Here is a 25179-nt window from a genome sequence, read left to right on the forward strand (position 1 = left end):
CACCTTTGTCATGATTAAAATCCTAAGCAACAAATGCGGAGAGCCACTGGACCTAATTTGCTAATAAATTTAATGCTCTAACAGGCATGTAATGGTACGTGTGTACCCATGTGATCATCAACTGCTTATATAGAGAGCCCAGGTCTACACATAGGCGGATAGAGGGGATAGGTGACGGGGGTCAGACCCCTCTTCTTTAACGACACGCCCACCGCAGCCGAAATCTTGTTTATTGTGTTATCAAAGTGAACGTACAATAATGTTTCGATAGATGGTTAATTCGTTCAATTCTAGACTTGTATGCCTCATGAATATGCTAGGAAATTAACCCTAATACAGATAGAAGTGAGTTTGCTGGTTCCGTAGGTCAACAGATTTAGCTCTTTCGGAAACTTCTGTATCCGCGCCTGCAACAAGTAACTCTAAGAGCGGATTCTGCGTCTCTTATTCATATCTGCTGTATTCCGTCCAACGCTGTTGAGCTGCTTAATTAAGCAAGTCATGTAGCATTAATTTCGACAAAAAATGGATTGTACCCTCAGAACGACACCTCGCTCAATCAATTTTTACGGCATTGGTGGGTACATTGTACGTACAGTCCATAGGATCCCACAGCGACGCCATCGAAGTAACAACGTTGCAAACATCTACTGTACCCGAGTCAACAGCTGCGCTGCAGTGTAGCACCTATACTCATGTCAGACCGCAGCACTGTTGACAGATGGCTCCCATGCAGTTTGCGCACTTCTCTGGTCATATTTCGACTGGCAAGGAGCACAAGACACAGCGGAATTTCGGGCGATTGTGCTTCTGGTGTTTGGTCCAAATTGGAGCAAACGTGGTGACGGAGATAGCGAACATAGCGTATAAACAGACATTCCCTCTTTAATTAATTTAAATTTCTAAAGATACGTGAGATCGACTCGGAAATTTCCTTTTGCAATATTGATGAACGTGTTATGGAAGTAGGAATGAACACGAGGCAGTGCGATTTCAAGAGCAAACAATTAGTAGACGAGAACAATGTCGCACATTAACAACGACCGAGATAATTACATGTCACCGAAAATATCTAGATCCGTGCGAACACCATGGAACTCGGAAACAGACGCTGGACCACGTGCCACATGCAGCACAGTCACAGACATACACATACGAGTGTCTCTGGTCACGGATACACGTCCTTTCTAGTACCGCACGTGTACACTACTAACCCATTCTAAAGCAAGTCCAACGTAACTGCACATGTGCACGTAAAGATTTCTTTCAATTTGGTCGAGCTGAAAACGGGACTAGCAAATTCAAGTGTCGAGAATTTAATTAAGTAGATGCTATAAAGTCATGAATATACACGTTACTCCAACAATCTGTATTGACACATTGCCCTTGATATGCTGTGACACATCGAGTACGTATTGTCTATCCAATTATCAACTCTTCTCTCCAGTCTCGTCACGACAATGACGACGCTTACTTTGCAATTGTGCTTCCTTATCGTTCTGGCTGTGGGCGGCTCACAGAGCAAATCTGTCTTCAACTACTCGGAAGGTTATATTGTAATTAATTTTGATAATCTGTGATACATGTAGAATGAAGTCTCTACGCTCTCTTCACGTTCATCGTAAATCTGCTATATATCGCTCACCCTAGGTCACAAAATAGTAAACTCTAGACCGTTCGAAACCGCCATAGCTTGCATTTCCGTATATCCGGTTTCAAACTTTTCTGGTAAACAGGGAAGAGCTGTATAGGATTTATGCATATGAAAGAAGGCTATCATAATTCTAGTAGGCCGCATTGAGTATAGACTCATCCAATGTGCTATACGTACCTATGCGCGGATCTAGTTAATTTAGTAGGATGGTCATTTGCATTCGATCTACTTGTATATTTAGTTTGATCCACAGCGCATGCAGGCTTTCCGGAGCAGGGTTTTTGAAAGCTCTCGTGTTGCGACGTTAGCTGCCGAGTCAGAGAGTTGTCATAGAGTAGATAGATGTCGAAGAACTTGTCAAATTTGACACTGGTACAGCTGTACAGTTGACAAAGGTGAGACCAGATGCTTGCCCGGAGTCGCCAACTTCTTGTCTTCAAACACGTGTGTTTTGCCATCAGTTCTGCGTTTCTGTATACATATGACGCACAGTACGGCTGCCCGACTAGGTAACGGGTCTCCACTTTCCTGACAAACTGCTAGCGATCTAGAATCCCGTACGTGCATTATGTCTAGCCAATTCTTCGATTTGCTTCGCATCTTCGACAGAAACTATACTAACATCTAAACACATATATGGTAATTGTAAACATCAATTTCACCTTTTCAGAGATTTTGCTGTATCGTGATCCTGAGTCTATCGTCGAGACGGTCAACATCAGCAGCTCCGATGCTTCACATTGGCAGGAAAACACGACAAAATACTGGCGATTCGATATCGCAACACAAAACTGTCAATCTGCTCGTGTCAACTTTGAATCGTTCAACATGGCAAAAGGAGACTACGTCGTCGTCTACGGAATTGACAACAACAACGAGATGATGGGAGTCGAGCGATTCGAAGGCAAAGGTTGGCGCGATCGAGGTGAGGTAAATAGTCGTCGTGTATTTGCTAAAGAACTGATAATCGAGCTCCACAAGAAACATCAAGAATCTCACTTTCTTCTTTCCTACGTTCATTACGCTGACTGTGTTCCACATCCGGGTATGCCTGGATCGGTTTGTGGATCACGTGACTGGTTAAATATTATTTGCTACAGAGCGTACAATCACATCACGTCGCTCGGTAATTCAGTGTTTAGAATCCGTTTTGTTAAGAACGGAGCTTCTTACTTTTGTACGGGATGGAAAGCCTCCGACGACGGTCGCTTTCTCACCAACTTCCATTGCCTTGGGAATCAAGCACAGGTCAGTTCTGCCGAACTGGACTACAAGTATGACTCTACGGACTGCACAGACGACGTCGGAAGTGCAAAGAAAATTTACCACGGAGACACTTTGATTCAAACAAGTGGCAGCAACGAACTGGATTTCACAATATTTACAGTCAAGGAAAATACTTATGATATAGAGTGTCTCCAGCGCAGCCATGAGGTTCCGCGTCCTCATCATGACTATATGATGATCATTCATCATCCAGCAGGAGAACGCAAAAAGGTGTCTTTATCATCTGATAAAGATTCGGGTGGTTTCTGTAGACGGAAAGAAAGTTGCCGCCATCCCAATGACTACTGCTATGACTGTGATACAACGGGTGGTTCGTCGGGCTCTCCCGTGTTCTTCTGGAAGTTTAGTGGGCGGATGCCAGTCTATGCTCTTCATCACTATGGAGGATGTCCTAACACTGGAGTGAAGCTATCTCTTGTGTCTAACGCTGCCGGACAAAACCTGGGAAGTTGCACGTAGAAATCCCTCAGATAGTGTGATGATAGATAATGCACGTGACTTGTTGAGTTCTGGATTCACTGAGACATCGTCTCCCTCTATTTATCACTATAGTGGCTGTAGACAGCCCGTGTTTGTGCACCATGGTTTTGCTTGTTTGACTGATGACTCTCAAGTATATTATAGTGAGTATACGTATACTCTATATACTCATGAAACTGTTGTGTTGTGTTAGAATGAAACAAATACAATTGAGCTGCATAACAAATTGCTCTGTCACGCGACAACTGCTACTATATATAGCCATGCATGCATGACTGGTCCAGGGCTAGGTTTGGGACCACTTGCAGCAATACCGACAACAACTGGTTCGGGGATCGAACCAGTAATGGCAGCCACAACCGCCTCCTGGACCACATGCAGTTAAGGCAAGTGACCGAATATATAGGGAGACAGCTCCTTTGACATGATGACTGTTGATCTCCACAAGATATACATGCAAAAAGAGTTACATATAGAATTACAAACAAAAAATCTACACAATTAAGAGAACCTGAACGCATCAAACGGGGGAGTTAAGGTCGAACCCATGTAATCCTCCAACCTATGGGCCTATTCTTCATGTCTTTTCTTACCAGACTAAACGACAACTAAATAGTTGTAAAAATCAGACAAAATAAGTTCTTTTACCCCCCCCCCCCCCTGTAACATTTATTTGCCAAAGACAGAAAAGTAAAATTGCACATATAGAAAAATTGTCATAAACATCGGATGTACAAGCTCACCGAGCCCATAAGCTTCAAGTCTGTCGCCAGTGCATACTCCACACTGAAAAACATGAGTAGATACCGCTCACATCCTTAAATCGACTGGCCCACAGATAACTAATGGTCAGTTGTCCACAGCACAGGAGCGGATCTAGGGATGGTGCACTTGGTGCACGTGCACCCCAAAACAGTGAGGGTGTCTTGAAGAATATTCACATATGTTCTCACTACTCTGTTCAAAGTAATGCATACTGTAAAGGGTCTTAGTGTCAAGCTACAGTCGTCCTCTATAGACATAAGTAAAGCATATAAAGACATATAGATAAGACTTGCAAAGGGCTGCAGCAATTCAGGGACAAGGTGTCCGAACCAATGACCAATGATTTAAATAGATACCCACCTGAAAAGGTTCATGAAGCTGTAGGTGACTGAGTGCCAAACTTACCCTGTCGTTGTGGTTGACAAAGAAACTGCGCAAATGTTTCATTAGAGACAGTAGACGAGTACTATATAGACGAACTATTGTCATTCCGTTCCTGGATCACTTCCTTGGTCAAATGTTTTGACTCAATTCATGTTGTTGGAACTTTGAAGATTCTTTTATTTGTGCAATTACATGTACACAGGCACAAGTTTCTGAAACGTACAAGAAGTCAGTACAGTACTTGGACTAAGCCTTGTCCATCTAGCTATGCGTATACAGACACATTCTGGAAAGACACGCGAAGAGATTGGAGAATTTGACCAGACGGATTTGCCTAGTCCTGTGACCTTTGAGGAGAAGCTGGTATCGGTCACTGGCTTCCAGGCTTTCAAAATTGAAGACTTGCCTTCAACTCTGTAGCAGGCTTTAGCAGCCCGCACAAGATAAACTGTATTTTTCCAATTGTAAAGACACTCTTGAGGACTAGTTGCACACTACCACTGTAACCAGCAACCATTTGTAGTTGTGACCAGAGCATCAGTGAACTACTATGACTTGACATCTTACCTGTGGTCTATAAAGGGACAAACAATTAACAGTCTCGCCTTGTACACTTTCACTACCACATAGAAACAGAACACGGGAAAGTCATCAATGATTTCTAGAATCCCCCTCCCCCGAGGGGATGGAATTATTTAATCCATATTCTAGACTCAGATGACTAATTGGCAGCTTAGTGCGTAGTGTCGTTTCATAACTACCGATGTTCTTTAAGGCTAATTTTTGGGTCAATATAAATTTTTATTTGTTGATATTAAGCAAGCTCCTCCATCTGGGGCTCTAGATCCACACCTGATTATCATAACCAGAGTGCATGCCCCCCCCTAGAGTTAAATATAGAGATAAACCATGCAGATCCTGCTATTCTCTTGGCCAAATGTTCGAAGAGCAAGCAGTCTCAAGCAGTGGGTCGTTTGATATAAAGGCCACAAATACCATCAATGCCTTCATTGTGACAGTGCAGAATGTTTCATAGTCATTGAGTTGTTACAGTGGAGCAGAATAGCAAAATGGTAACAACAATCTTCATCAAACCCAGACAGTCCGACCTACCCATTCTATACCATCAGCTGACTAGTGTTTTAGCCTTACCAACTACTAACACAACGCAATGCAATGAATCTGTTGCCGCAGTAATGCATGTAATTGATAAGGTCTATCCAGTACACCATCTACTATAATGAAAATAAAGAAGCAATGAAAGAGAGAAACCTAAACGTCACCAGTTAATCTGACAAGCGACAACTTTGACATTCAACCACACCCATGCACCACATCATCCCCTACAAAGTTGCTCCATCTTCCACATTCTCTCTAGTAGGACGCAAATGATATGCCTCACCGTTTACCTATAACAGCAACTTCATGACTATAAGCACTGTCACAGTGTCAAACAGAAACCAACCCGTCGATCATGTTCTAAGACAAACGGAGGAATATCCAACTGATCTGGGCTGATGTGATCATACAGAAACTCTATTCCCGAAACACTACGCAGTTTGTCCTTGATGCTGGATGCAGTAAACGTAGTGAAAAACCAGGTAACAACCTAAAATAACCCACACGTTTATCGCAATATCTCACAACAACGTAAGTGTACGAATTTCCAGCTGCAACACAATCACTCAGTGCAACAGCAAAAGACAAAACAGTAAAACCTCCAAAAACAGTAAATTGGTTTGATCTGGTTCTCGCTACTACACAGTTTCGCCCATAATTCAAGCTGGACAAATTCGTGAACTCTCATTCCGACCAGAACAAAGCACACCAGCAGAGCATGAGATAACTGCTGGCCATTAGCCAATGGCCAACCAAAAAAAGATTGCATGGCTATTTGACATGATAAAAAATTTGACGAAATGAGCAGCTACGGCTCTGAGAGGCCGATCAATTTGAAATCCTTATTTCAGGGTCAGCACCAGTGCATTGGCAAAATTGTGTCAGCTCAGCTGCAAACGGCAATCGCAATACTTCCAACTAGTTCCATGGACAAATACATCAGTCATAGTTCAATTGCTTGGAAATCCATGTTAAGGCAACAAGCATTAGAAGTAGAAGCAAATACAATTCCACTAATTCATAACCTCATTTTCTACAATTCTAAAGATGTTAAGTGCGAAAACACTGGTGTCTGGCACTACCAAGTAGGCAAATTGATCAGTTTGACAATAAATATGATGCACTCTCTTGCACTGTGTGGTCTTGTCAAACACAACCAGTACAGTAAAGAGTGACATGTCCTTACAAAATGGTCATATGGTCAAACCCCAAAGTGTCAAGTTCGGATAACATTCTCTTAAAAAATAGTCGGTCGGTCGGCCAGCCAGCTTAGTTATTATTTTTTCTTCAATTATTTCCTGTCATAAGTCCATCGAATTAATCAAACAGTAAGAATCCATAGAGTAAGCAGTAGTACACTTGTTCAAAACAATACTGTGCTATGGCAGCTCAAACCTTCCAGCAATCACTGCTCTATGACATCAGCACCTCTGTTACAGACCGACGTCGATCGATAGTTGTTTCAACAGTTACCACACTATGCTTGCTTGTAACAGCAGAGAAAAAAGGTCTTCCAAATTCGATATGAAGCCCTACGTCGTCTGACAGAGCTACCTGAAATCGATTTCTCGCTTCAGCTGTGCACCAACTCTGCGAGTGTTCAACATGGTAGGCATTCGACGTCCCACAAAGTTTTGTCACATCAAGCTCTTAGCTACTCTCAGCGCTCTACTCTTTACCAAATAGCGTGCACTTTCTGTTACTGTGACAAATAGAACAGGTATACAAACTGAACAAGAAGTATTTGCCTAGTTGACTTCAACAAGGCAGGTGTGCCCGCACTGCACTGCAAGGCTACTGTAGCTACAGAAAGTAAAAATATCAGAGCAAAAATCCTTTAGAAACAGTCAATCGACTACCCAAACTTGACAATTTTTTTTCAGTTTGGCCCAGAAAAATTTCTTTCTAGTACCCACAACATAAACTTGAGGCACTTTAGGAGACATCTCGTTGTCTTAATTATTACAAACAGTGCTCAAAGCCTGGTAAGTTGAAACCCAAACGCACATAAGGGCACAAAAGATTTACACTCGATGTGTAACCAGCTGACAAAATGATGTTGAATATAAAATCAATGCAGACACACTGTCTTTGGATACCCAAGCAAACTCTCAATAATCGAATAAAGAGCCACCAAACAGAAACACAACAACTTACCTTGGACCAAAATGTGGGATGAACTATATAAAACGACTTTAAGTTTCGTCTGAATCTAAATGAGCACATAAAGTATGAGACTGCAATCATAGAAAGAATAAGTGACTTACTTGTTGTCTACAAGGTTTTATAAAGCTTTGAGTGTTGAAAATTCTGGCAAGTTGTCGCCTGTTGTTAACGTATGAAAGTACACAACGACATAATCACGATTGACAATTGGATCCAAGTAGCCAATGAAATAAGCAACAGCCTATACAAGATGTTATATCAAGAGAGTAGTGTGCAGAATCAAGCAAAGACACACTTTATCTAAGTCTATGAATGATGCTGGAAAGTTCTTTCCAATAAACATGACGACGGGTCGACCAAGGAAGTCCACTCCTGATACACAAAGTCTATTAGTTATTGCAGGCTTTAACATGTCATGAATTTATCACCAGAATGATAAATTACTCTCAGACGTGCTACGTCAGATAAATCATCAGTCTTTGATCTCTTCAACCAGCGTTGATACCTACAGAGATAGATTCTATATCAAATCAAATATGAAAACGAGTGCAAATTCACAAAACTACGGAATTGCCACACTTTTCTGCCAAAACTTCTTTAGACTAATAGGCAAATGACACTGATGGTAGTAATAGGCAAATGACACTGATGGTAGCACGCCCACTACTGTCCAGAATTCCCGTAGACAAATCAGTGTTTGCCAGCAATGTTCTTAATTGTTGTTTTACAAGCATGTACTGTTTATGTAATCTGTATAAGACAAATCACTTGCACCATGCTTGCTACAATTTACGCATGTACTTGCTACAAGTTCGATATCTTTCATTTCTGAGTCGAAGTGCTGGATTTCTCCATTGCTCACGCCTTATGATTTTCCACAGAGAAGCTACTAAAGTTTTAGCTATCATTTATTTTGCACACATCGGGGTTTGTTAAAGCAGCCGGTATTGTGAACGCATTGAGTTTGATTTTAGCCTCGCCAGGTATGAACACAAACGACCACCAGAATGTCATGCTTGATCACAAAACTATGGTCTCAGAGAGTCCGAAACCGTTCTGCAAGAATTAAATGGTGCATAAAGGAGAAGAATGACACATAAAGATTAGAGATGTTGAGCTCGTGAGATAGCCACAACATATTTGACAATCAGTTATTCATAGGTCCACCTGTATTATTCGTAGGCGGCTTTTGCAGCAAAAAACTGTAGACTACAAATTTATCCGTAGGTGTGGCAATCCTCCAAGTATCACTAATGTGTGTGTGTGTGTGTGTGTGTGTGTGTGTGTGTGTGTGTGTGTGTGTGTGTGTGTGTGTGTGTGTGTGTGTGTGTGTGTGTGTGTGTGTGTGTGTGCAGACAGACAAGTAGGCACAAGTAGCAACAATGCATAACAACACAAACAGACAATACAACAGAAAAAAGATGACTCAAAAACGGAATACACTACAGTGACAATTATAAAATATTTATGCTTGAAGAAGAATGACGTAAAGGAATCCAATCATCCTTTACATTCATGCACACACACACACACACACACACACACACACACACACACACACACACACACTATAAAACCATAAACCATAAAACAAACCAGCTCATTTTAAGACAGCAAGAAAAAGTTCGATCTAACAAATAACAAAATGTAGTCTACAAGTCTGTAGTTCTCTGTTTTGATCACTTCATGTGTTTATATATCAATGTCACGTTCACAATTGCAAGATTGGCAGTCCATGTTTGACGACTTGAAGCTTCTCACTGTGGTGGTTGTGTCAAAACTCGTAGCAGAAATGTCATACACTCTTGTTTGTACGTAGCATTAGTATGTTGAAAACTGTAATTCTTGCTACAAAAAGTCTCCATGCAAATAAAGCCTAGTCTATAATATGACGATGATGCTCAGCTTACCACCAAACTTCAAAGAGACAAACTCGACTTAGGCAGTATTCTGTGATGTTGACGCAGACACTGATGCTGAGTATGATTCATTTCTACTTCAGCGTCAGCATCGTATTGCAAAACCAGGCTTTAATCCTAATCTGAATCCAGTGTCCTGACTTCAAACAAAAGCTGAACCAGTGCAAATACGTCAAGGTTGCAAGTGCTTGATGTAGTTACAGCCAGGTAAGTCCATTGCGGGTGCCTTGCAAAGAGAAGACATGTTGCCGTAAGGTCCTTATCAATGCCGATGGTGAGTGAACTTTTGCAGTCAAAGACTGCTGATGTTAAAAGACGTAGAGGTAGAAACATTGGCCACAGAAGTTGGATCAAAGCCTGGAGTCAGCCAGAAAGAAAGGAGCAAAACAGTCCATGTGCAGCCATTGTACATCTGGGAATGCACACACACACACACACACACACACACACACACACACACACACACACACACACACACACACACACACACACACACACACACACACACACACACACACACACACACACACACACACACACACACACACACATACACACACACACACACACACACACACACACACACACACACACACACACACACGCACACACACGACTAAAGATCTATGTCGCTTTACGCATAAAGCAATTTGATTGCTTTTTCCAGTAACTCACTATAGTACCTACCGTCTTGCATGTTCTGCTGCTTCGCTCTCTTCCCTAGGTTTCGTTTCCAAATGCTCTCGACGTCTCTGATCATGGTCATCTTCCATGACAGCAAATGAGTGCTCTCCCACATGATGGTCTATCACTGGAACGTCCCGGTCATCAGTTCTGTCACCAATAGGAATCGCATCATCGTCATCACCTTCGTTCATATCTTTACCTAGAAGTACAAATATTACCAATGTCTTACTGACAACTATCACTACACAACAGCTACATAGTGACAGAGGTTTTACATCAAACGAGAAACTGCAATAAATCAAGAAACACTAAAGTGCTAAACATTTGGCTACTACAATTAATTTTACAGTAACAGTGCGGAACTGCTGCTAATTAACACCAGAAACATTATGACATCGCCTGGTACACTAATTATGCGATAAGAATAAGCACTTGCGCTGCATGCCAATTGACTGTTGATTGGTCTACAGCAGTATTACTGTAACCCTAGCGCATGCGAGACGAGTTAATCAACTACCTTATTTCCTTAAAAGAACACCGCCCTTGAATAAACACCACAGGACAGTTAATTGATATTCATCATACATACCTTGCCCATGCTTGACACGTGCCTAAATTGTCTAAACCGCATGGCTGAAGAGAGGCTCTCATACGAGGCTGCCTTCAAACTCAAAGTACAGTACACGCGGCATTTCAGGAACAGGCTAGCAGAACGAGGCTAGAGTGTACGTAAACAAACTCTGAGTGGCGAAAAGACAACTAACCTATCGACGACGTTGCTACACGGAAAAGGCAAAGGGAGGAGGAAGAAAGATCATCCTTGGACCATGCAGGCGTGTGGATTGTGTGTGTCATACTGTACATAAAATGACATTGAAAGAACGCCGCCCTTAAACGAACACCGCCCCTAAAAGAACACTGCAGGGTCCAGCCTAGCAAAATGAATAAATGCTGAGGTGTTCTTAAGAGGCAATACGGTACATACTCAAATAAAATTTCGAAGTCACCTCATTTCTTAAACTTTGTAAGACCCTACCAGTTAAATTTTCTGGTAATCACTTAATTAATTAGTTGGAAATATTTTCCACACCTTTTCCCACTGGTATCACTGGGGTAGGTCAGTTGAGCCTCCATATCTTTCTCACATATTTCAGCAGACTCTGCAGATTCACAATTAGCCTCCTTGTTTAGAGGTCTTGCAAGAATGGCATTGTAGCAGCTTAGATCTGTGGATTCTTGCTTTTTAGCCACACGATCAATAACATAACATGGCTCCTGAGAGTTCGTTAAGAATACGTATGAGTGACGCATGCACAGGAATCGTGCCTCGCATTTCAGTCATTCTTACTGCAGCTACATACATACTGCCATCTCGCATGTTTCAAAATTAAATTACTTATGAAAATAATAATTGCTCAATTTTTGGATTTTTTCTTTCGAAATTTACTTGATTTAGAGTATTCTTTCACAACACCAAAGTAACCTGACAGTGCTGGACACCAGTACATATATTGATTTCATTAGTGCTACAAAAACAACTATGCCAATGTTTAAAGGAACACGTCTCCAGTTGAGGCACGAGCAGTAGATGTTAACGTAAGGGTAAGGACAGAACGCTTGCTGTGTGGCACAGTGCATTGTTTTAGTCTTGCTTACCGAGGTCAATGACCAGAGTACACAATAGATCTAAACGCTTCAGGCGACTAACAGTGAAAGAGAACAAGTTACAGTTCATAAGTGACACAGTCGTTCATATGTTGTAGATTCCACATGGATCGTCTTGAACAACTTGCCATCACTCTGTCTTTCGCGCTTTCCTTCATTTTTCTTTTTACAAAAGGCAGTCATAGTACAGTACAAAATTGTTTCCGTGATGTGAAAAACACGGAAACATGCGTCGCAGAGCATAATCACATGACACCAAATACCTTCCTTCCACAGTCAAACAATTGCCTTATGTGTGCTTTTCGCCGCCAATCTAAGGTGAGTCAGTGATGCAAAAATATTTTTTACTTTCGCCTCAGCAAATACCAAAGTCTACACGAAGCGGTAAATGAAAGCTACACTTATTGGACGTTGTTTGGAAATTTGCATCGTAAGTTTTGTTTTCTAACCTTTGCATAATGCTCAGCAATCAAGGTTGCTCTAAGATAGTGCCAAACTTCCCAACTTAATGTGTGACCAGAAAACTTTAACGTCAAAAGCAGAGTCAAGAGTTGTGGACATCAGTGAAGTGTTTCTTTAAAAAGCATGTGCATTATGCACCTCTCATCACAAGCCAAAATATTGAAAAAATATACTAGTAGCAAAATTTTCAAAAAGCTAATGAAGCAAGTGAATCTAGCAAAACGAGCTGTATGAATTATGCCTTGCTAAGAGATGGTGTGTTAGTCGAAGCAACAGCGCTTGCCATATCATCACCATTGAAACCCCACTTATTAGTAACACCACTGATCATCCTACAAGGCTGATTTCAAACAGGCTACTTTGGTAAGTCTATATCTACTCCTCGTTTCTTGAACACACCACTGTACTAACAGGTCAACATCCGCATCATTCTGTTGGAACCAGGTGGCAGTGAGTTACACAACTATTTTCATGCATGCTCAGTGTTCTAGCCAGGTTTGTACCAAGGTGTAGCAGGAAGGACAAAGTTTTGAGTGTGTGAACGTTTTGCAGTTTAGAGTGTCGTATCCTAAATCATAGCTGCCAACTGTCCCAAGATTCCCTGGGTTGTCCCGACACTTGGCCCTCCATCCCGGCGGGGACGCAAAATGTCCCAGGATGTCCTTGAACAGACGAATAAAAAGTCACCGTTGCCAACAGAGAGAGTCGATAGTGAAGTTGAACTCACACACACGTTCCGTCCTGATTCCAGTGATTTTCGAGTTAATTTCTGGCCTGTGGCCTAGTGGCGTTAGTTTCTACAGTACAGCACATGCAGTACACGCGAATATCAATGAGAATTGCGAGGCTGTGCCTTCTGCGCATGCGTCCTTCTGCGATGTTGGAAGTTGGTAAGAACCAGAGGCGGAGGGAGCCTCTGAAGCAGTATAGAACAAAGCCTGCACTGGAAGTGGGACCTCTGAGCAAAAAGCAGAAGCTGCAGCAGCAACTTTTGCAGTCGTAAACTCAGACGCTCTAGGTGCGAGTAGTAGGACCCAAAACTGCACGACGAAAGAACCTTGCAAGTGGCAACCCGATTGGCCATGTTACAACATGGCTACAATTCGTAACGGAAGGTCTTATGCGTACTAAAACATCTGCAAAATAAACTTTTCCATGGCAGGCAGTGGCTACCACGAGGTCAAGCATCAAATGGAAACTAAGACGCATCAAGAAAACGCAAACCAGCTGCCCATCCAAACCTCTATATCAACTGTTTCTTGCCATGACAAACCATCGCAAAGTGATCAGGTCATACAAGCTGAGATCTTCTTTGCAACATTCATAGCCAAACATAATTTGCCGTTTCTCCTATCTGACCACTTTACTAAGCTGTGCAAAGTCATGTTTCTTGACAGCAAGATAGCTCGATCATTTGCTTCCTTCCGGAAGAAAAAAACAATGGCAATTGAGAAACATGCTCCTGCTTCCGCACTGAACGCAAACGTAGTCAAGCGTTGTCGATCTTCCCTTTCACTATTTTGTGTGATGGTGGCGATGATGGAGACAAGAAATACTTCGCAATCATGGTAAGGTATTGGGATGAAGAAGACCGGCAAGCACAGACACCATTCCTGGCAAGGCTGGTTTGCAATGATCCAACAGCTAAAGCCCTCTTCAATGCCATGGCATCGAAGCTGGACTCTCGAAGAATTCTCTGGAAGAGTGTCATTAAATTTGCTTCAGATTCCACAAGTGTTATGGTAGGAGTTCGAAACTCAGTACCTAGTCGAAATAGACAGCAGCAACCTGAAGTGTTCAGCCTTGGATGCTTGTGTCACCTTGCTGCCTTGTGTGCTGCTGCTGCATTGAAGGAGCTACCTGTATCTGTAGGCAATCTTCTTGTTGATATATTCTATCATTTCAAATATTCTGCTAAACGATGGACTGCATGGACTGAATTGCCAGAATTCAGCCACAATTAGCTGATATAGCTCCACTGAGAGTGTTGAAGCATTGCACAACTCGGTTGAAATTAAATCGTTGCCTGAAACGACTTATTGATCAGTGGACTGCTCTCTACTGTTACTTTGATACACAGGCTGATGTAGAAGAAGGAAATGACAGAGTACAGAGGATAGCCAACCAACTTAGAGACTCGAAAGTTAAACTGATTTGACGTTTTGTATCATTTGCAATGAAGCCATTAGCCAAGTCTTCTGCTGCATTTCAGACCCATGCAAAATGTATTGAGTCACTGCAAGCGGATGTCCAAACTTTAGTTCAAGCATACCTGAGCAACTTCATTCATCCTGAAATTATTCATGGCACAGATGACATCTTGACGGTCGACTACAGAGATAGGCGCTGTCAGCTAACCGATGATGAACTCGGTATTGGAACATCACCTATATTATTTCTCTTAGACTCTGGGAGAGCTGGAACATCTTCATGGATCGACTGTAGAAAAACTATTTTCCAAATTGTTTGTGAATTTTATGAAACAGCTGTTGTTTGCAAAGTTTCCTTTCACTGATGAAGTCATCAAGAAGTTGGGCTCCCTGGATCCTTATAACCGTGGTGACATTTCTGTCAGTGATATTGCAAACCTTGAAAATTGTTTTGCCTCACTCTCTATAGGAGATGTACTGCTTGGTAATGGCATTCCGAAACTACAGAAGCAGCACTGACAGCCGGCTTCCAACATTTGAACCGAAGGACAAGACAGGCATTGAGTACTTCTGAGCTTGGCTGGCGGAGGTGAAAGCAATGACAGCAGGCAGTTCAGAAGATGTTCGATTTGGTGTCCTTTCTCTATCAGCAAAAAATTTACTGATACTTCCTCATTCCAAAGCATATCCGGAGAGACTTTTCAGTATGGTCAGAAAGGTTCAGACAGAGATAAGGAGATCTTTGGATCCTTCAACATGTCTGTAACCTGCTCAGCGTCAAAATCAACAATGACATATCATGCTATGAGAACAAAATATCTCATGAACAAGAGTCTAATGAAAGCTGCAAAATCTGCAGCACAAAGAAATTTAGAGAATATCAATATTGAGACACAACAATAGAATAAATGTTTTCCAGTGTGTTTTGTTCTCTATAATAGTTGACATAGATTTAATTAACATACTATATACTAAGACATGAACTCAAACTTATAAAGCGCACTGGATATTAGAAGACACCATCATACGGAGACGTGGCAGTTGGTATGTGGTGTCACGGAAATGTATAGAGATGACGACAATGGGACATTCTTTCCTCTTTCGTCGTTACTTTGCACGACTACAGACTCAAACTGTGGTCAGTTGTCTTGAAACACGGGAACTGTGATTGCGTTAGACAGGATAGGTTATCAGAGGCGTAACAGGATGTTTACGTCACGTGTTCATGCACATGCATCCTGTCCGTGCAATATACTCACTGGCGTTGGCGTAGAAAGCGGGGCAACTGGGGCTGGCTCGGTGTAGAAATTTAGATTTTCTGTACATGTACCGGTGACTTTTGCAATTTTGTTTACAGTGTGGCAAGCGAGGTAGTTTCCTCAAGCTAATTAATCATGATGACATCCTTGTACAGCCTGTCTCCCCGCGCGTACACCAAAGGTCTGGCACGCGAGGCTACTTTCCGAATAGTAACCCGTGGGTTACTATTTTTCAAACTAATCAGAATCTGCATTACTGTTCAAGCAGGGTTATTGGCCAATCGAGCACGAGTAACTAACTATTTTTCCAACTAGAGTCTGCTATCGTACGGTTCAAGTTGAAGTAAATACCTTCCAAGTACTGGAGAAACACACACTTGACTCATGCAAAACTGTCAAGTTACGGTAACCCTTATCCAGTTATTTAAACGGTAGTTACCCGACGCGTGAGACGCTAGATATGGATGTAGTGCAGGCTGGTCACATGACGTTTGACCGCCCAATCGACCGACCAACCGACCGACCGACGTGATCGCTGTTAAGGCAAATACGTGACCTGACGTCAGTCTCTTTCTCACACTATTCTAATTGGCTCTGACTAATTACATTCAAGCTGCAAACCTATTGCACCCACGGAATTAAGGTTTGCACTGTTGTGCTTCTTCATTACCCGACACGTGAAAAGCTAGAAATACCGCTAGCAGGAAGATAACGTCATGTACGACCTGGTACACAACCGCGTAACACCAGACAAAATAAATATTCCGTAGGTTTAGCAATGGATGGGTGGACGTATTGTTAGTGCGTACCATGATGCGTATTGTTAGCCGTACATCCAGCCCGCCAATTCTACAGTACAATTCTACAATGGTCTGTATGATAAGTTCTTTTACTACATGTACAAAGGATAAGGGTGTAAATAGAAGCCTATGCGTAGGCAAGATGCATGCTTTCTGCACGTGGTGACCGGGTTTCATGGTGAGTGCAGATTGGGAGGGGAGAAAAACTATAAGGCACCACCTTTTAATTTGCTCACATTGAATTGTTTTGACATTCGTAAAAATGATTGTTTTTTTCTAAGCAGAATTAACTTTAATTAATTAATAGATAATCTAATAAATGGAAATGGCTTGTCGTGCATGTGGGTTAATTTTTAACCATACTATGTACCTATACGTATCATAATGATCTCAGTTGAAAGTCGAAAGGCAGCAAAGATATTGCAGTCTTTTAAGTTTTATCTAGTAGTGTACAGTACACATGGACTTTGGGTTAGTAAGCATGCCCATGATGGAAGACGCAGGGCAGCTATCTTACACTGTTCAAAATGGCTTGAGGAAAGCTCTGCTGAGTTTTGATGCTTTTCCACAAGCTTTTACTTTTGATGATGTGGAACACACAGTATGCTACCCGTGAGACCAGAAGTCTGGCTGGGCTATGTGAATAGATTCAAACTGTCTCATATTCACTTTTCTTAGGACCTGCAACACAACCAGAGATTTATCTCATCAACTAGACTACTGCCTTCTCCTAGTTGAAATAGAAGGCTACCAGAAACAATCACCAGATCTCGATGTCCCTTATCATGATAGTACTTGCATAGATGGTGAGTTGGGCCGTCACAATGAGGACTCTTACATCACCGTTAGATCAATGTTTGTTGATTTGTACTTTCTTATCAAAGCTGTGTCTAAAGTGATTCAAGGGGGTGTAATTGGGTGACCTTTGGCAAGACCCTTCCTATGTGTACTGTGCTTTGTTGAGATGTGTGTGATGGTAGAACAGGCTGGAAATAACATTGATTTGAGCTAATCACATGCAGACATGTTGGTTTCTGATTTCACAATACAGGTTTAAGTACATGTAATAGCTATAAGTCTACAGGACTATTAGCTATACGAGAATGTGAAAACAGGCTTGAGCTTCTAGAAATGGTTTGACAACAGACTGCAGCCAAAAATGCAACTAAATGTAAGAACACATCACTTTTACAAAGAAATTTACAGCTACACATCCAAGTTCTCCACATGCAATGTCCAAATGTGCACCCATGTCCGGCTGTGACTATGAAATACTCGTACTAGCTTTATTTGAAGCAGCCAAATTTACAGATAAATTTCTTTGCTAGAGTATGTACAGTGTGAGCAATCACGTCAATCTAAGCTATGACACAAAGTGGCTTGTATTCTGTGTTGCGGAGGTGTATGAAGCAGTTTGCATTTATCTACATCTAATCTTGGGTTTCTTCGATCTGTACAAAACCCTTTTGACCAATCACTGTGTTTCATGTCTGTTCTCGGCTCAACCCAACAATGTTTTCCATTTTAACTAGTAATACTATTTCAGTACCATGCATTATATGCCATTAGTTTATCTATCTCATCTGCATAAGTTGTCGGGTGCATGTGTGTGTGTGTGTTTGTGTGTGTGTGTGTGTGTGTGTGTGTGTGTGTGTGTGTGTGTGTGTGTGTGTGTGTGTGTGTGTGTGTGTGTGCTGGTTAGAGAGTCAACTCATGGAGGGATTACATAAGGGACCTTGCAGGGTTGCAAGTTCAAATCACAGTGATGGCGAGCTATGGCATAATTTCCTTGGGCAAGAAACTTACACACAATTGCCTGTCTCGACTCAGGAGTATAAATGAGTACCTGGTCATTGACTGGGGTGGCAAAAGCCCCCGACTGCAACAAATCCATCAGCCACTAGGGTCCTGGTGGGACTTCGAGTGCTCACACCACAGTTGGTGTTGCAGTTGGTGCTCCTGCGAGTACTTGGTCAGACTCCAGATGATTGCTTAACACAGCCCATAGCTCCTGCGTCGAACACAGGAACCCAGCCATCTGGCTGGGGGCATAACCATAAACGGCAGCTGCTGGTCTATTTGCCATTGTGTGTGTGTGTGTGTGTGTGTGTGTGTGTGTGTGTGTGTGTGTGTGTGTGTGTGTGTGTGTGTGTGTGTGTGTGTGTGTGTGTGTGTGTGTGTGTGTGTGTGCAGTCCTAAAGCGAATCAAGTCTAATGTAGGGTTAATTAGAAGACAAATTAACTTTGTTTAAACGCTTTTACTCAGTATTGAAACAGGCAACTTCTTCAAAGCTGTGTAAATGGGTCAAGTTATGAATTGGTCCATAGCTTAGTAAACAAAGATGTACATTGAATTTCTCGAGAATACCAACTATTGGTTTTGTGGACCTCGATCATATACTGCTTGGTAACAGTGGCGCAGTACTTTTTAGTGAGCGCGGTTAGAATGGTTATTTCAGTACTTGCCATGTTAGCATTGATGAAATGAATCAATTTGAATACATACAGTACATGCTTTGAATTGTTAGAGTGTGTATTGACTTAATTGTATCATGGCCACTAGAAGCATGTGGCGGCTAGAGCATTTTGAACCACCCCACTTTTTTGGCCACTTTGAGCCACCCCACAATTTTGTGAGTATTTTAGATCTAATGTATTGTAACAAACCAAGCTACTCTCTCACATGCAGTACAGACGTGAATTCACGAGAGATTGTTTCAGGAAAATTACATGTGTGACAGTGTAGTGTTGTTAGGTCCCATTTGTGTCATTGAGATTATGCGGTCACCGAATCGGGGATGTTCAGATCAATATCTAGTTGACAGTACCTATATACACGGGACATACCATAACATGTCATGAGATGTGTTTAACTGCATGAATCTGACGTACAATTAACTTTAAACACCGTCTATAAACAGCCAGTCTAAACAAGATTTTATGTGAACAGACATGGGATCTGATTCATCGTATCTTTATGTTATGAAAGAAGCCAACTGCCCCTTAACTTAATTAATACAATTTCGACGAGTGACCTAGCCTTTTTTGTGTTTCAGCCGTACCGACTGACTGCACAGCTTACTAAATTAATTTCTTAGCATGTTTGCATCAAAGAGTTAAAGCATCTTTGATGATTTAGTTGAAGTCGTAAGTCCTCCAGTTTATCCACCTGCCTGTAGCATGCATTAAGTCACACTCCCTTAACGCATTTAGGCTGCTCCACCTCTAGTTTGCTTCTGACGGCCTGCTTATATATATCAAATTGGACAGCCAAACAATTTTTTGTGTACTCGGTGATTATTGAAACTAAATGTTGTACTTGTACATGCTTGACTGTAAATACTGTATTTCTTTGATTAAACGCTACTCACGAGTAAACATTGTTCTCATTTAATTAAACATTGCACTTACAAAAGGGCCTTAGAAATAAAAGCTTTATTGAATAGACGCCACACATTGAATTCTTAATAGCAGACTTGCACAAACACTGAATATGTTGATCCACGCAGCTTTGATTGGCTTCAACTGGATAATGTATTAATATTCAATTTTATTCTGTTTTAATACGCATCTGTTGTAAGAATAAGTTTATAGCTAAACTGCTTGAGGACAGAGTTTTTCTAAACTTGCCTGAATGCATGATATGACGCCATCATTGTTTAAATGCTGCATCTTAGAGGTAACATTGTGGCTTTAAATTATTAAGACATTTAAAAGCGTATATATGCATGCTGAGGAACGATCAGATGTATATGATGAGACAAACAGTTTGGCATGTTGATTATCTAGTATATGTTTTAGCTAGAGATCAAGAGCGAGGTGAGAAGGCTTACCAAGAAATGCAACAACAAGGATGCAGCAACATTAGGTTTCATGCCCTTGATGTCAGCGACACATCAAGCATCGATAAGCTGAAGACATTTATTGAGACCAAGTATGGAGGTCTAGATGTACTCGTCAACAATGCTGGCATTATGTTTGGGGTGAGCAAGTCAGATGTTAGTTTAGTCAAATTACAGTTTCTGATTATTATTGTATTGACATGTGTGCTTGTTTTGTTACATTGATCATTTATTGGCATCTGACTTTCTATACTTGTGTGTGTGTGTGTGTGTGTGTGTGTGTGTGTGTGTGTGTGTGTGTGTGTGTGTGTGTGTGTGTGTGTGTGTGTGTGTGTGAAAGTGTGCATGTGTGTGTGTGTGTGTGTGTGTGTGTGTGTGTGTGTGTGTGTGTGTGTGTGTGTGTGTGTGTGTGTGTGTGTGTGTGTGTGTGAAAGTGTGTGTGTGTGTGTGTGTGTGTGTGTGTGTGTGTGTGTGTGTGTGTGTGTGTGTGTGTGTGTGTGTGCATGCATGTATGCATGTGTTTGTGCATGCATGCGTGCGTGCGTGTGGTGTGTGTGTGTGTGTGTGTGTGTGTGTGTGTGTGTGTGTGTGTGTGCATGCATGTGATTTACTTATGGTATTTCTAGGCCTATAGCTGCTTAGGAATGTGTGAGTTCCAACTAACCAAAACCTGATGTCATTATAGCAGTATTGTATGACAGCCCATATGAAAGCATCTGCAGTATATGAATTGCTGTAATTGTTTACCAATTTCTGAGTTGCACAAACCGAAGTCTTTCAGGCTTTTCAAAGTTATTAGCGAAGGCATATTTGACATTAATCTAGACACTCACCTGCAATGTACATCTATTATTTTAAACGTCCTTTGCTCTTTTACATTATTCATTCAGAAATCTTTTAACTTTACTGATTTTGTTTCATATATGCCTACTAATTCCCCAGTGTTGATGATGTAGTATTTGTAATTATTGACACCAGGGAAGTCATTATTGGCTTGACTTAAAAAAGCAGCTCACGCTGCACTCTCACATTCACAAGATATTACAAGCTTAATGAAGCAGAGTTCAAGCGCTACTTGGTGTCAGACTCTATTATTGTGCTATTTGGCCAGATCACAGTTCCAATTGCTTTTGCAATTTTTAGTGATTAATTTTGATTTGCACTGTAGTGCATTCTGAGTATTTATTACATTCATTGCTTGATCGTCATTTGTCACAATGTATCTGCTAAATGGTCTCAGCTAATATACTTAAACAGATTGCATAAAATGTACATTTTGTTTTGTGCTAAATGGTCTTATATAGCTGGTGTAAATCAACAGATACCACTTGTTTCCTAGACAAAGTGCATAATATCCTACGAAAAAAGATAGATTTAGGCAATTGGACTAGCTAAAACCATTTAGCAGACACGCTGACATTTGTTACAAATGATGATCATTGAGGAATGAATATAGTATTTCAATGTAAAGTTGGATTTGGAAGCATGTACCAATATTGAGATCTGAAGACTGTAAACAGTATCAGTGGAGTTGGTGCGAACGAAGTGAAAGAGGTACAATAAGACTTTGTATTGAAATATGGGATACTTCATGCTTACGGCAAGCAGTGACAGACAGTTCAACTTCCGATTCATTGCTGCAAATTAGGTCTTTATGTTTGGAATTAGTTTTTTAATTTAATTAATTTTTAGTCATGTGATTACTTCTTATCGAATCAGTATAGTGCTGTTTCACATTAGATGGACAGATAGACTCTGATGGCAATTTGCCATCCTTATCTAATAGCAAGAAAACGAAATCTTTGTTAATAAATTAAACCATATATACATATATAATTCTCATTTGTATTTCAGCAGAGTTCAAATGCATCTTTTGCTGAGCAAGCTCGTGAAACAGTTAAAGTGAATTTCACAGGCACGTTAAATGTAAGCCAATCTCTGTTACCTCTTCTTCGACCTCATGCCAGGTAAGGTAACAAGAAGTGGTAGACCTTAGTTTCAACTGAAATTGTATTATTGTAATTAGAGTGGTGAATGTTGGATCTCAACTGGGAAAGCTAAAAAATTTGAGTTTAGATCTTCAAGCAAAGTTCTCATCTGATGATTTAACAGTTGAAGATCTTGTGTCTATTATGAATCAGTTTGTAAGGTAAAAAATGTAGATGCTCACGTTGTGTGTGTGTGTGTGTGTGTGTGTGTGTGTGTGTGTGTGCGTGTGTGTCAGTCTGTTTGCTTGTCTGTATGTCTATCTGTCTGTCAATAAATATATTTTCCAATTAAATCAAGCATTTACACCATGAGCATCCAACTAAAAGAGAGTACCAGAAAAAAATCCACACCAACACTAATACAACAGGACCATTATGGTCCTGAAGCTTTCAAATTTAAAGAGGCACCTTAGTACACTACATTTTGACAGTCTAGTCTGACTATACTAATACGTTTGTCCGAGATGACTTCTACATTGAATCCTTGAAGTATCACTGAATTGATTGACCGCACTTGGTCTTGAACTCGATCTCATTTCATCTTTCTTCATCATCCTTTGCACTGCCTGCGCATGGGAACGAATGTGTGTGTGTGTGTGTGTGTGTGTGTGTGTGTGTGTGTGTGTGTGTGTGTGTGTGTGTGTGTGTGTGTGTGTGTGTGTGTGTGTGTGTGTGTGTGTGTGTGTGTGTGTGTGTGTGTGTGTGTGTGTGTGTGTGTGTGTGTGTGTGTGTGTGTGTGTGTGTGTGTAAGAGAGAGAAAGAGGACAAGACAGGTACGTGTGTATCTGTGCTGTATTCTGTACACTTGGTTGTATGTATGATGTTGAAATTATATAATGGTTAAATAGTGCGGCTGAAACAGGAAGCCACACTAGCAGTGGTTGGCCAAATTCAGGTTAAGTCCTTCTCTTAGTACCAGAACTTGTGCAGGTAATGACTTTTATTTCTTCTGGCTTGTTAGCATACGGGGTGTCCAAAGTTGGTATGATGGCTCTCACTAGAATTCAAAGTAGAGAATTGGCAAAAAGTGGAAAGGAAGACATAGTAGTCAATTTGGTGAGATCTCATGTATAGATATGTAATATTCATTCAAAGAATTTTGAATTAATACAATCAGCAAAAGATCATTAGTCGAGCATAACGACATGATCCCATTCTGCATTGTAGACCAAGATACTAAAATTAGTTTCTTGGTAATACAATAAACTAATTCGTGAAACGTGACATAAGTTGCATGTTCGCTACACTTAGAGTTATGCTAATGAACATAAGCAATTTATATGTCAACAATGTTATTTCCATGGTATGTTTAGTGTTGTCCTGGTTGGGTGCAGAGTGATATGGGAGGAGCGAAAGCACATTTATCTGTGGATGAAGGCAAGAACAACGTCCTATAGTGATCATACGTTCTATTGATAGACATTTATGTCAGGTGCTGATACCCCAGTATTTCTTGCTCTTTTGCCACCAGGCAGCCCGTGTGGACAATTTTTCTTCAAGAGAGAAGTTATTCAGTGGTGATATTATTAGCCCAGTATGTGATGTCAGTGATGGTATTAGACTTCTTTCTATGACTACGAGTGTACTTTTTGTCAAATACCCGGTACTTTATCTAGAAACTGTTTGTCAAGTAATGCATGCATCTTCATCAGTGCATTACATATTCTTGTCTGACGTCAACTTGATTACTTTGACCTTGTATTGATGATCAGTATCAAATACTGTGGGCAGAAATTGCATACTTGTTAGTATGGCTGTGTTATGGTGTTATGGCACCTTGCACCTTTGTCATGATTAAAATCCTAAGCAACAAATGCGGAGAGCCACTGGACCTAATTTGCTAATAGATTTAATGCTCTATCAGGCATGTAATGGTACGTGTGTACCCATGTGATCATCAACTGCTTATATAGAGAGCCCAGGTCTACACATAGGCGGATAGAGGGGAGAGGTGACGGGGGTCAGACCCCTCTTCATTAACGACACGCCCACCGCAGCCGAAATCTTGTTTGTTCTGTTATCAAAGTGAACGTACAATAATGTTTCGATAGATGGTTAATTCGTTCAATTCTAGACTTGTATGCCTCATGAATATGCTAGGCAATTAACCCTAATACAGATAGAAGTGAGTTTGCTGGTTCCGTAGGTCAACAGATTTAGTCTTTCGGAAACATCTGTATCCGTGCCTGCAACAAGTAACTCTATGCGCGGATTCTGCGTCTCTTATTCATATCTGCTGTATTCCGTCTAATGCTGTTGAGCTGCTTAAGCAAGTCATGTAGCATTAATTTCGACAAAAAATGGATTGTACCCTCAGAACGACACCTCGCTCAATCAATTTTAAGGCATTGGTGGGTACATTGTACGTACAGTCCATAGGATCCCACAGCGACGCCATCGAAGTAACAACGTTGCAAACATCTACTGTACCCGAGTCAACAGCTGCGCTGCAGTGTAGCACCTATACTCATGTCAGACCGCAGCACTGTTGACAGATGGCTCCCATGCAGTTTGCGCTCTACTCTGATCATATTTCGACTGGCAAGGAGCAC

General features: G+C 41.2%; 2 protein-coding genes and 1 pseudogene across 2 annotated transcripts; 2 read left to right on the top strand and 1 right to left on the bottom strand.

Moving 5' to 3' along the window:
* Positions 1-1460: 1460 nt before the first annotated feature.
* Positions 1461-3641, top strand: LOC134187314 (uncharacterized). Its single transcript, XM_062655424.1, has 2 exons — positions 1461-1548; positions 2325-3641. The coding sequence occupies exons 1-2, from the start codon at positions 1461-1463 to the stop codon at positions 3398-3400; spliced, it is 1164 nt and encodes a 387-aa protein (XP_062511408.1). The 3' UTR covers positions 3401-3641.
* Positions 3642-5753: 2112 nt separating this feature from the next.
* On the bottom strand, positions 5754-8096 carry LOC134187102 (protein GDAP2 homolog; annotated as a pseudogene).
* Positions 8097-20468: 12372 nt separating this feature from the next.
* On the top strand, positions 20469-24288 carry LOC134186858 (carbonyl reductase [NADPH] 1-like). Its single transcript, XM_062654930.1, has 7 exons — positions 20469-20780; positions 22494-22606; positions 22666-22788; positions 23476-23522; positions 23589-23683; positions 23941-24004; positions 24060-24288. Exons 1-7 carry the CDS (start codon positions 20526-20528, stop codon positions 24146-24148), a joined length of 786 nt encoding a protein of 261 aa, XP_062510914.1. The 5' UTR covers positions 20469-20525; the 3' UTR covers positions 24149-24288.
* Positions 24289-25179: the final 891 nt, after the last annotated feature.

The sequence above is a fragment of the Corticium candelabrum genome, chromosome 11 (genome assembly GCF_963422355.1).
Source record: "Corticium candelabrum chromosome 11, ooCorCand1.1, whole genome shotgun sequence".
NCBI lineage: Eukaryota > Metazoa > Porifera > Homoscleromorpha > Homosclerophorida > Plakinidae > Corticium > Corticium candelabrum.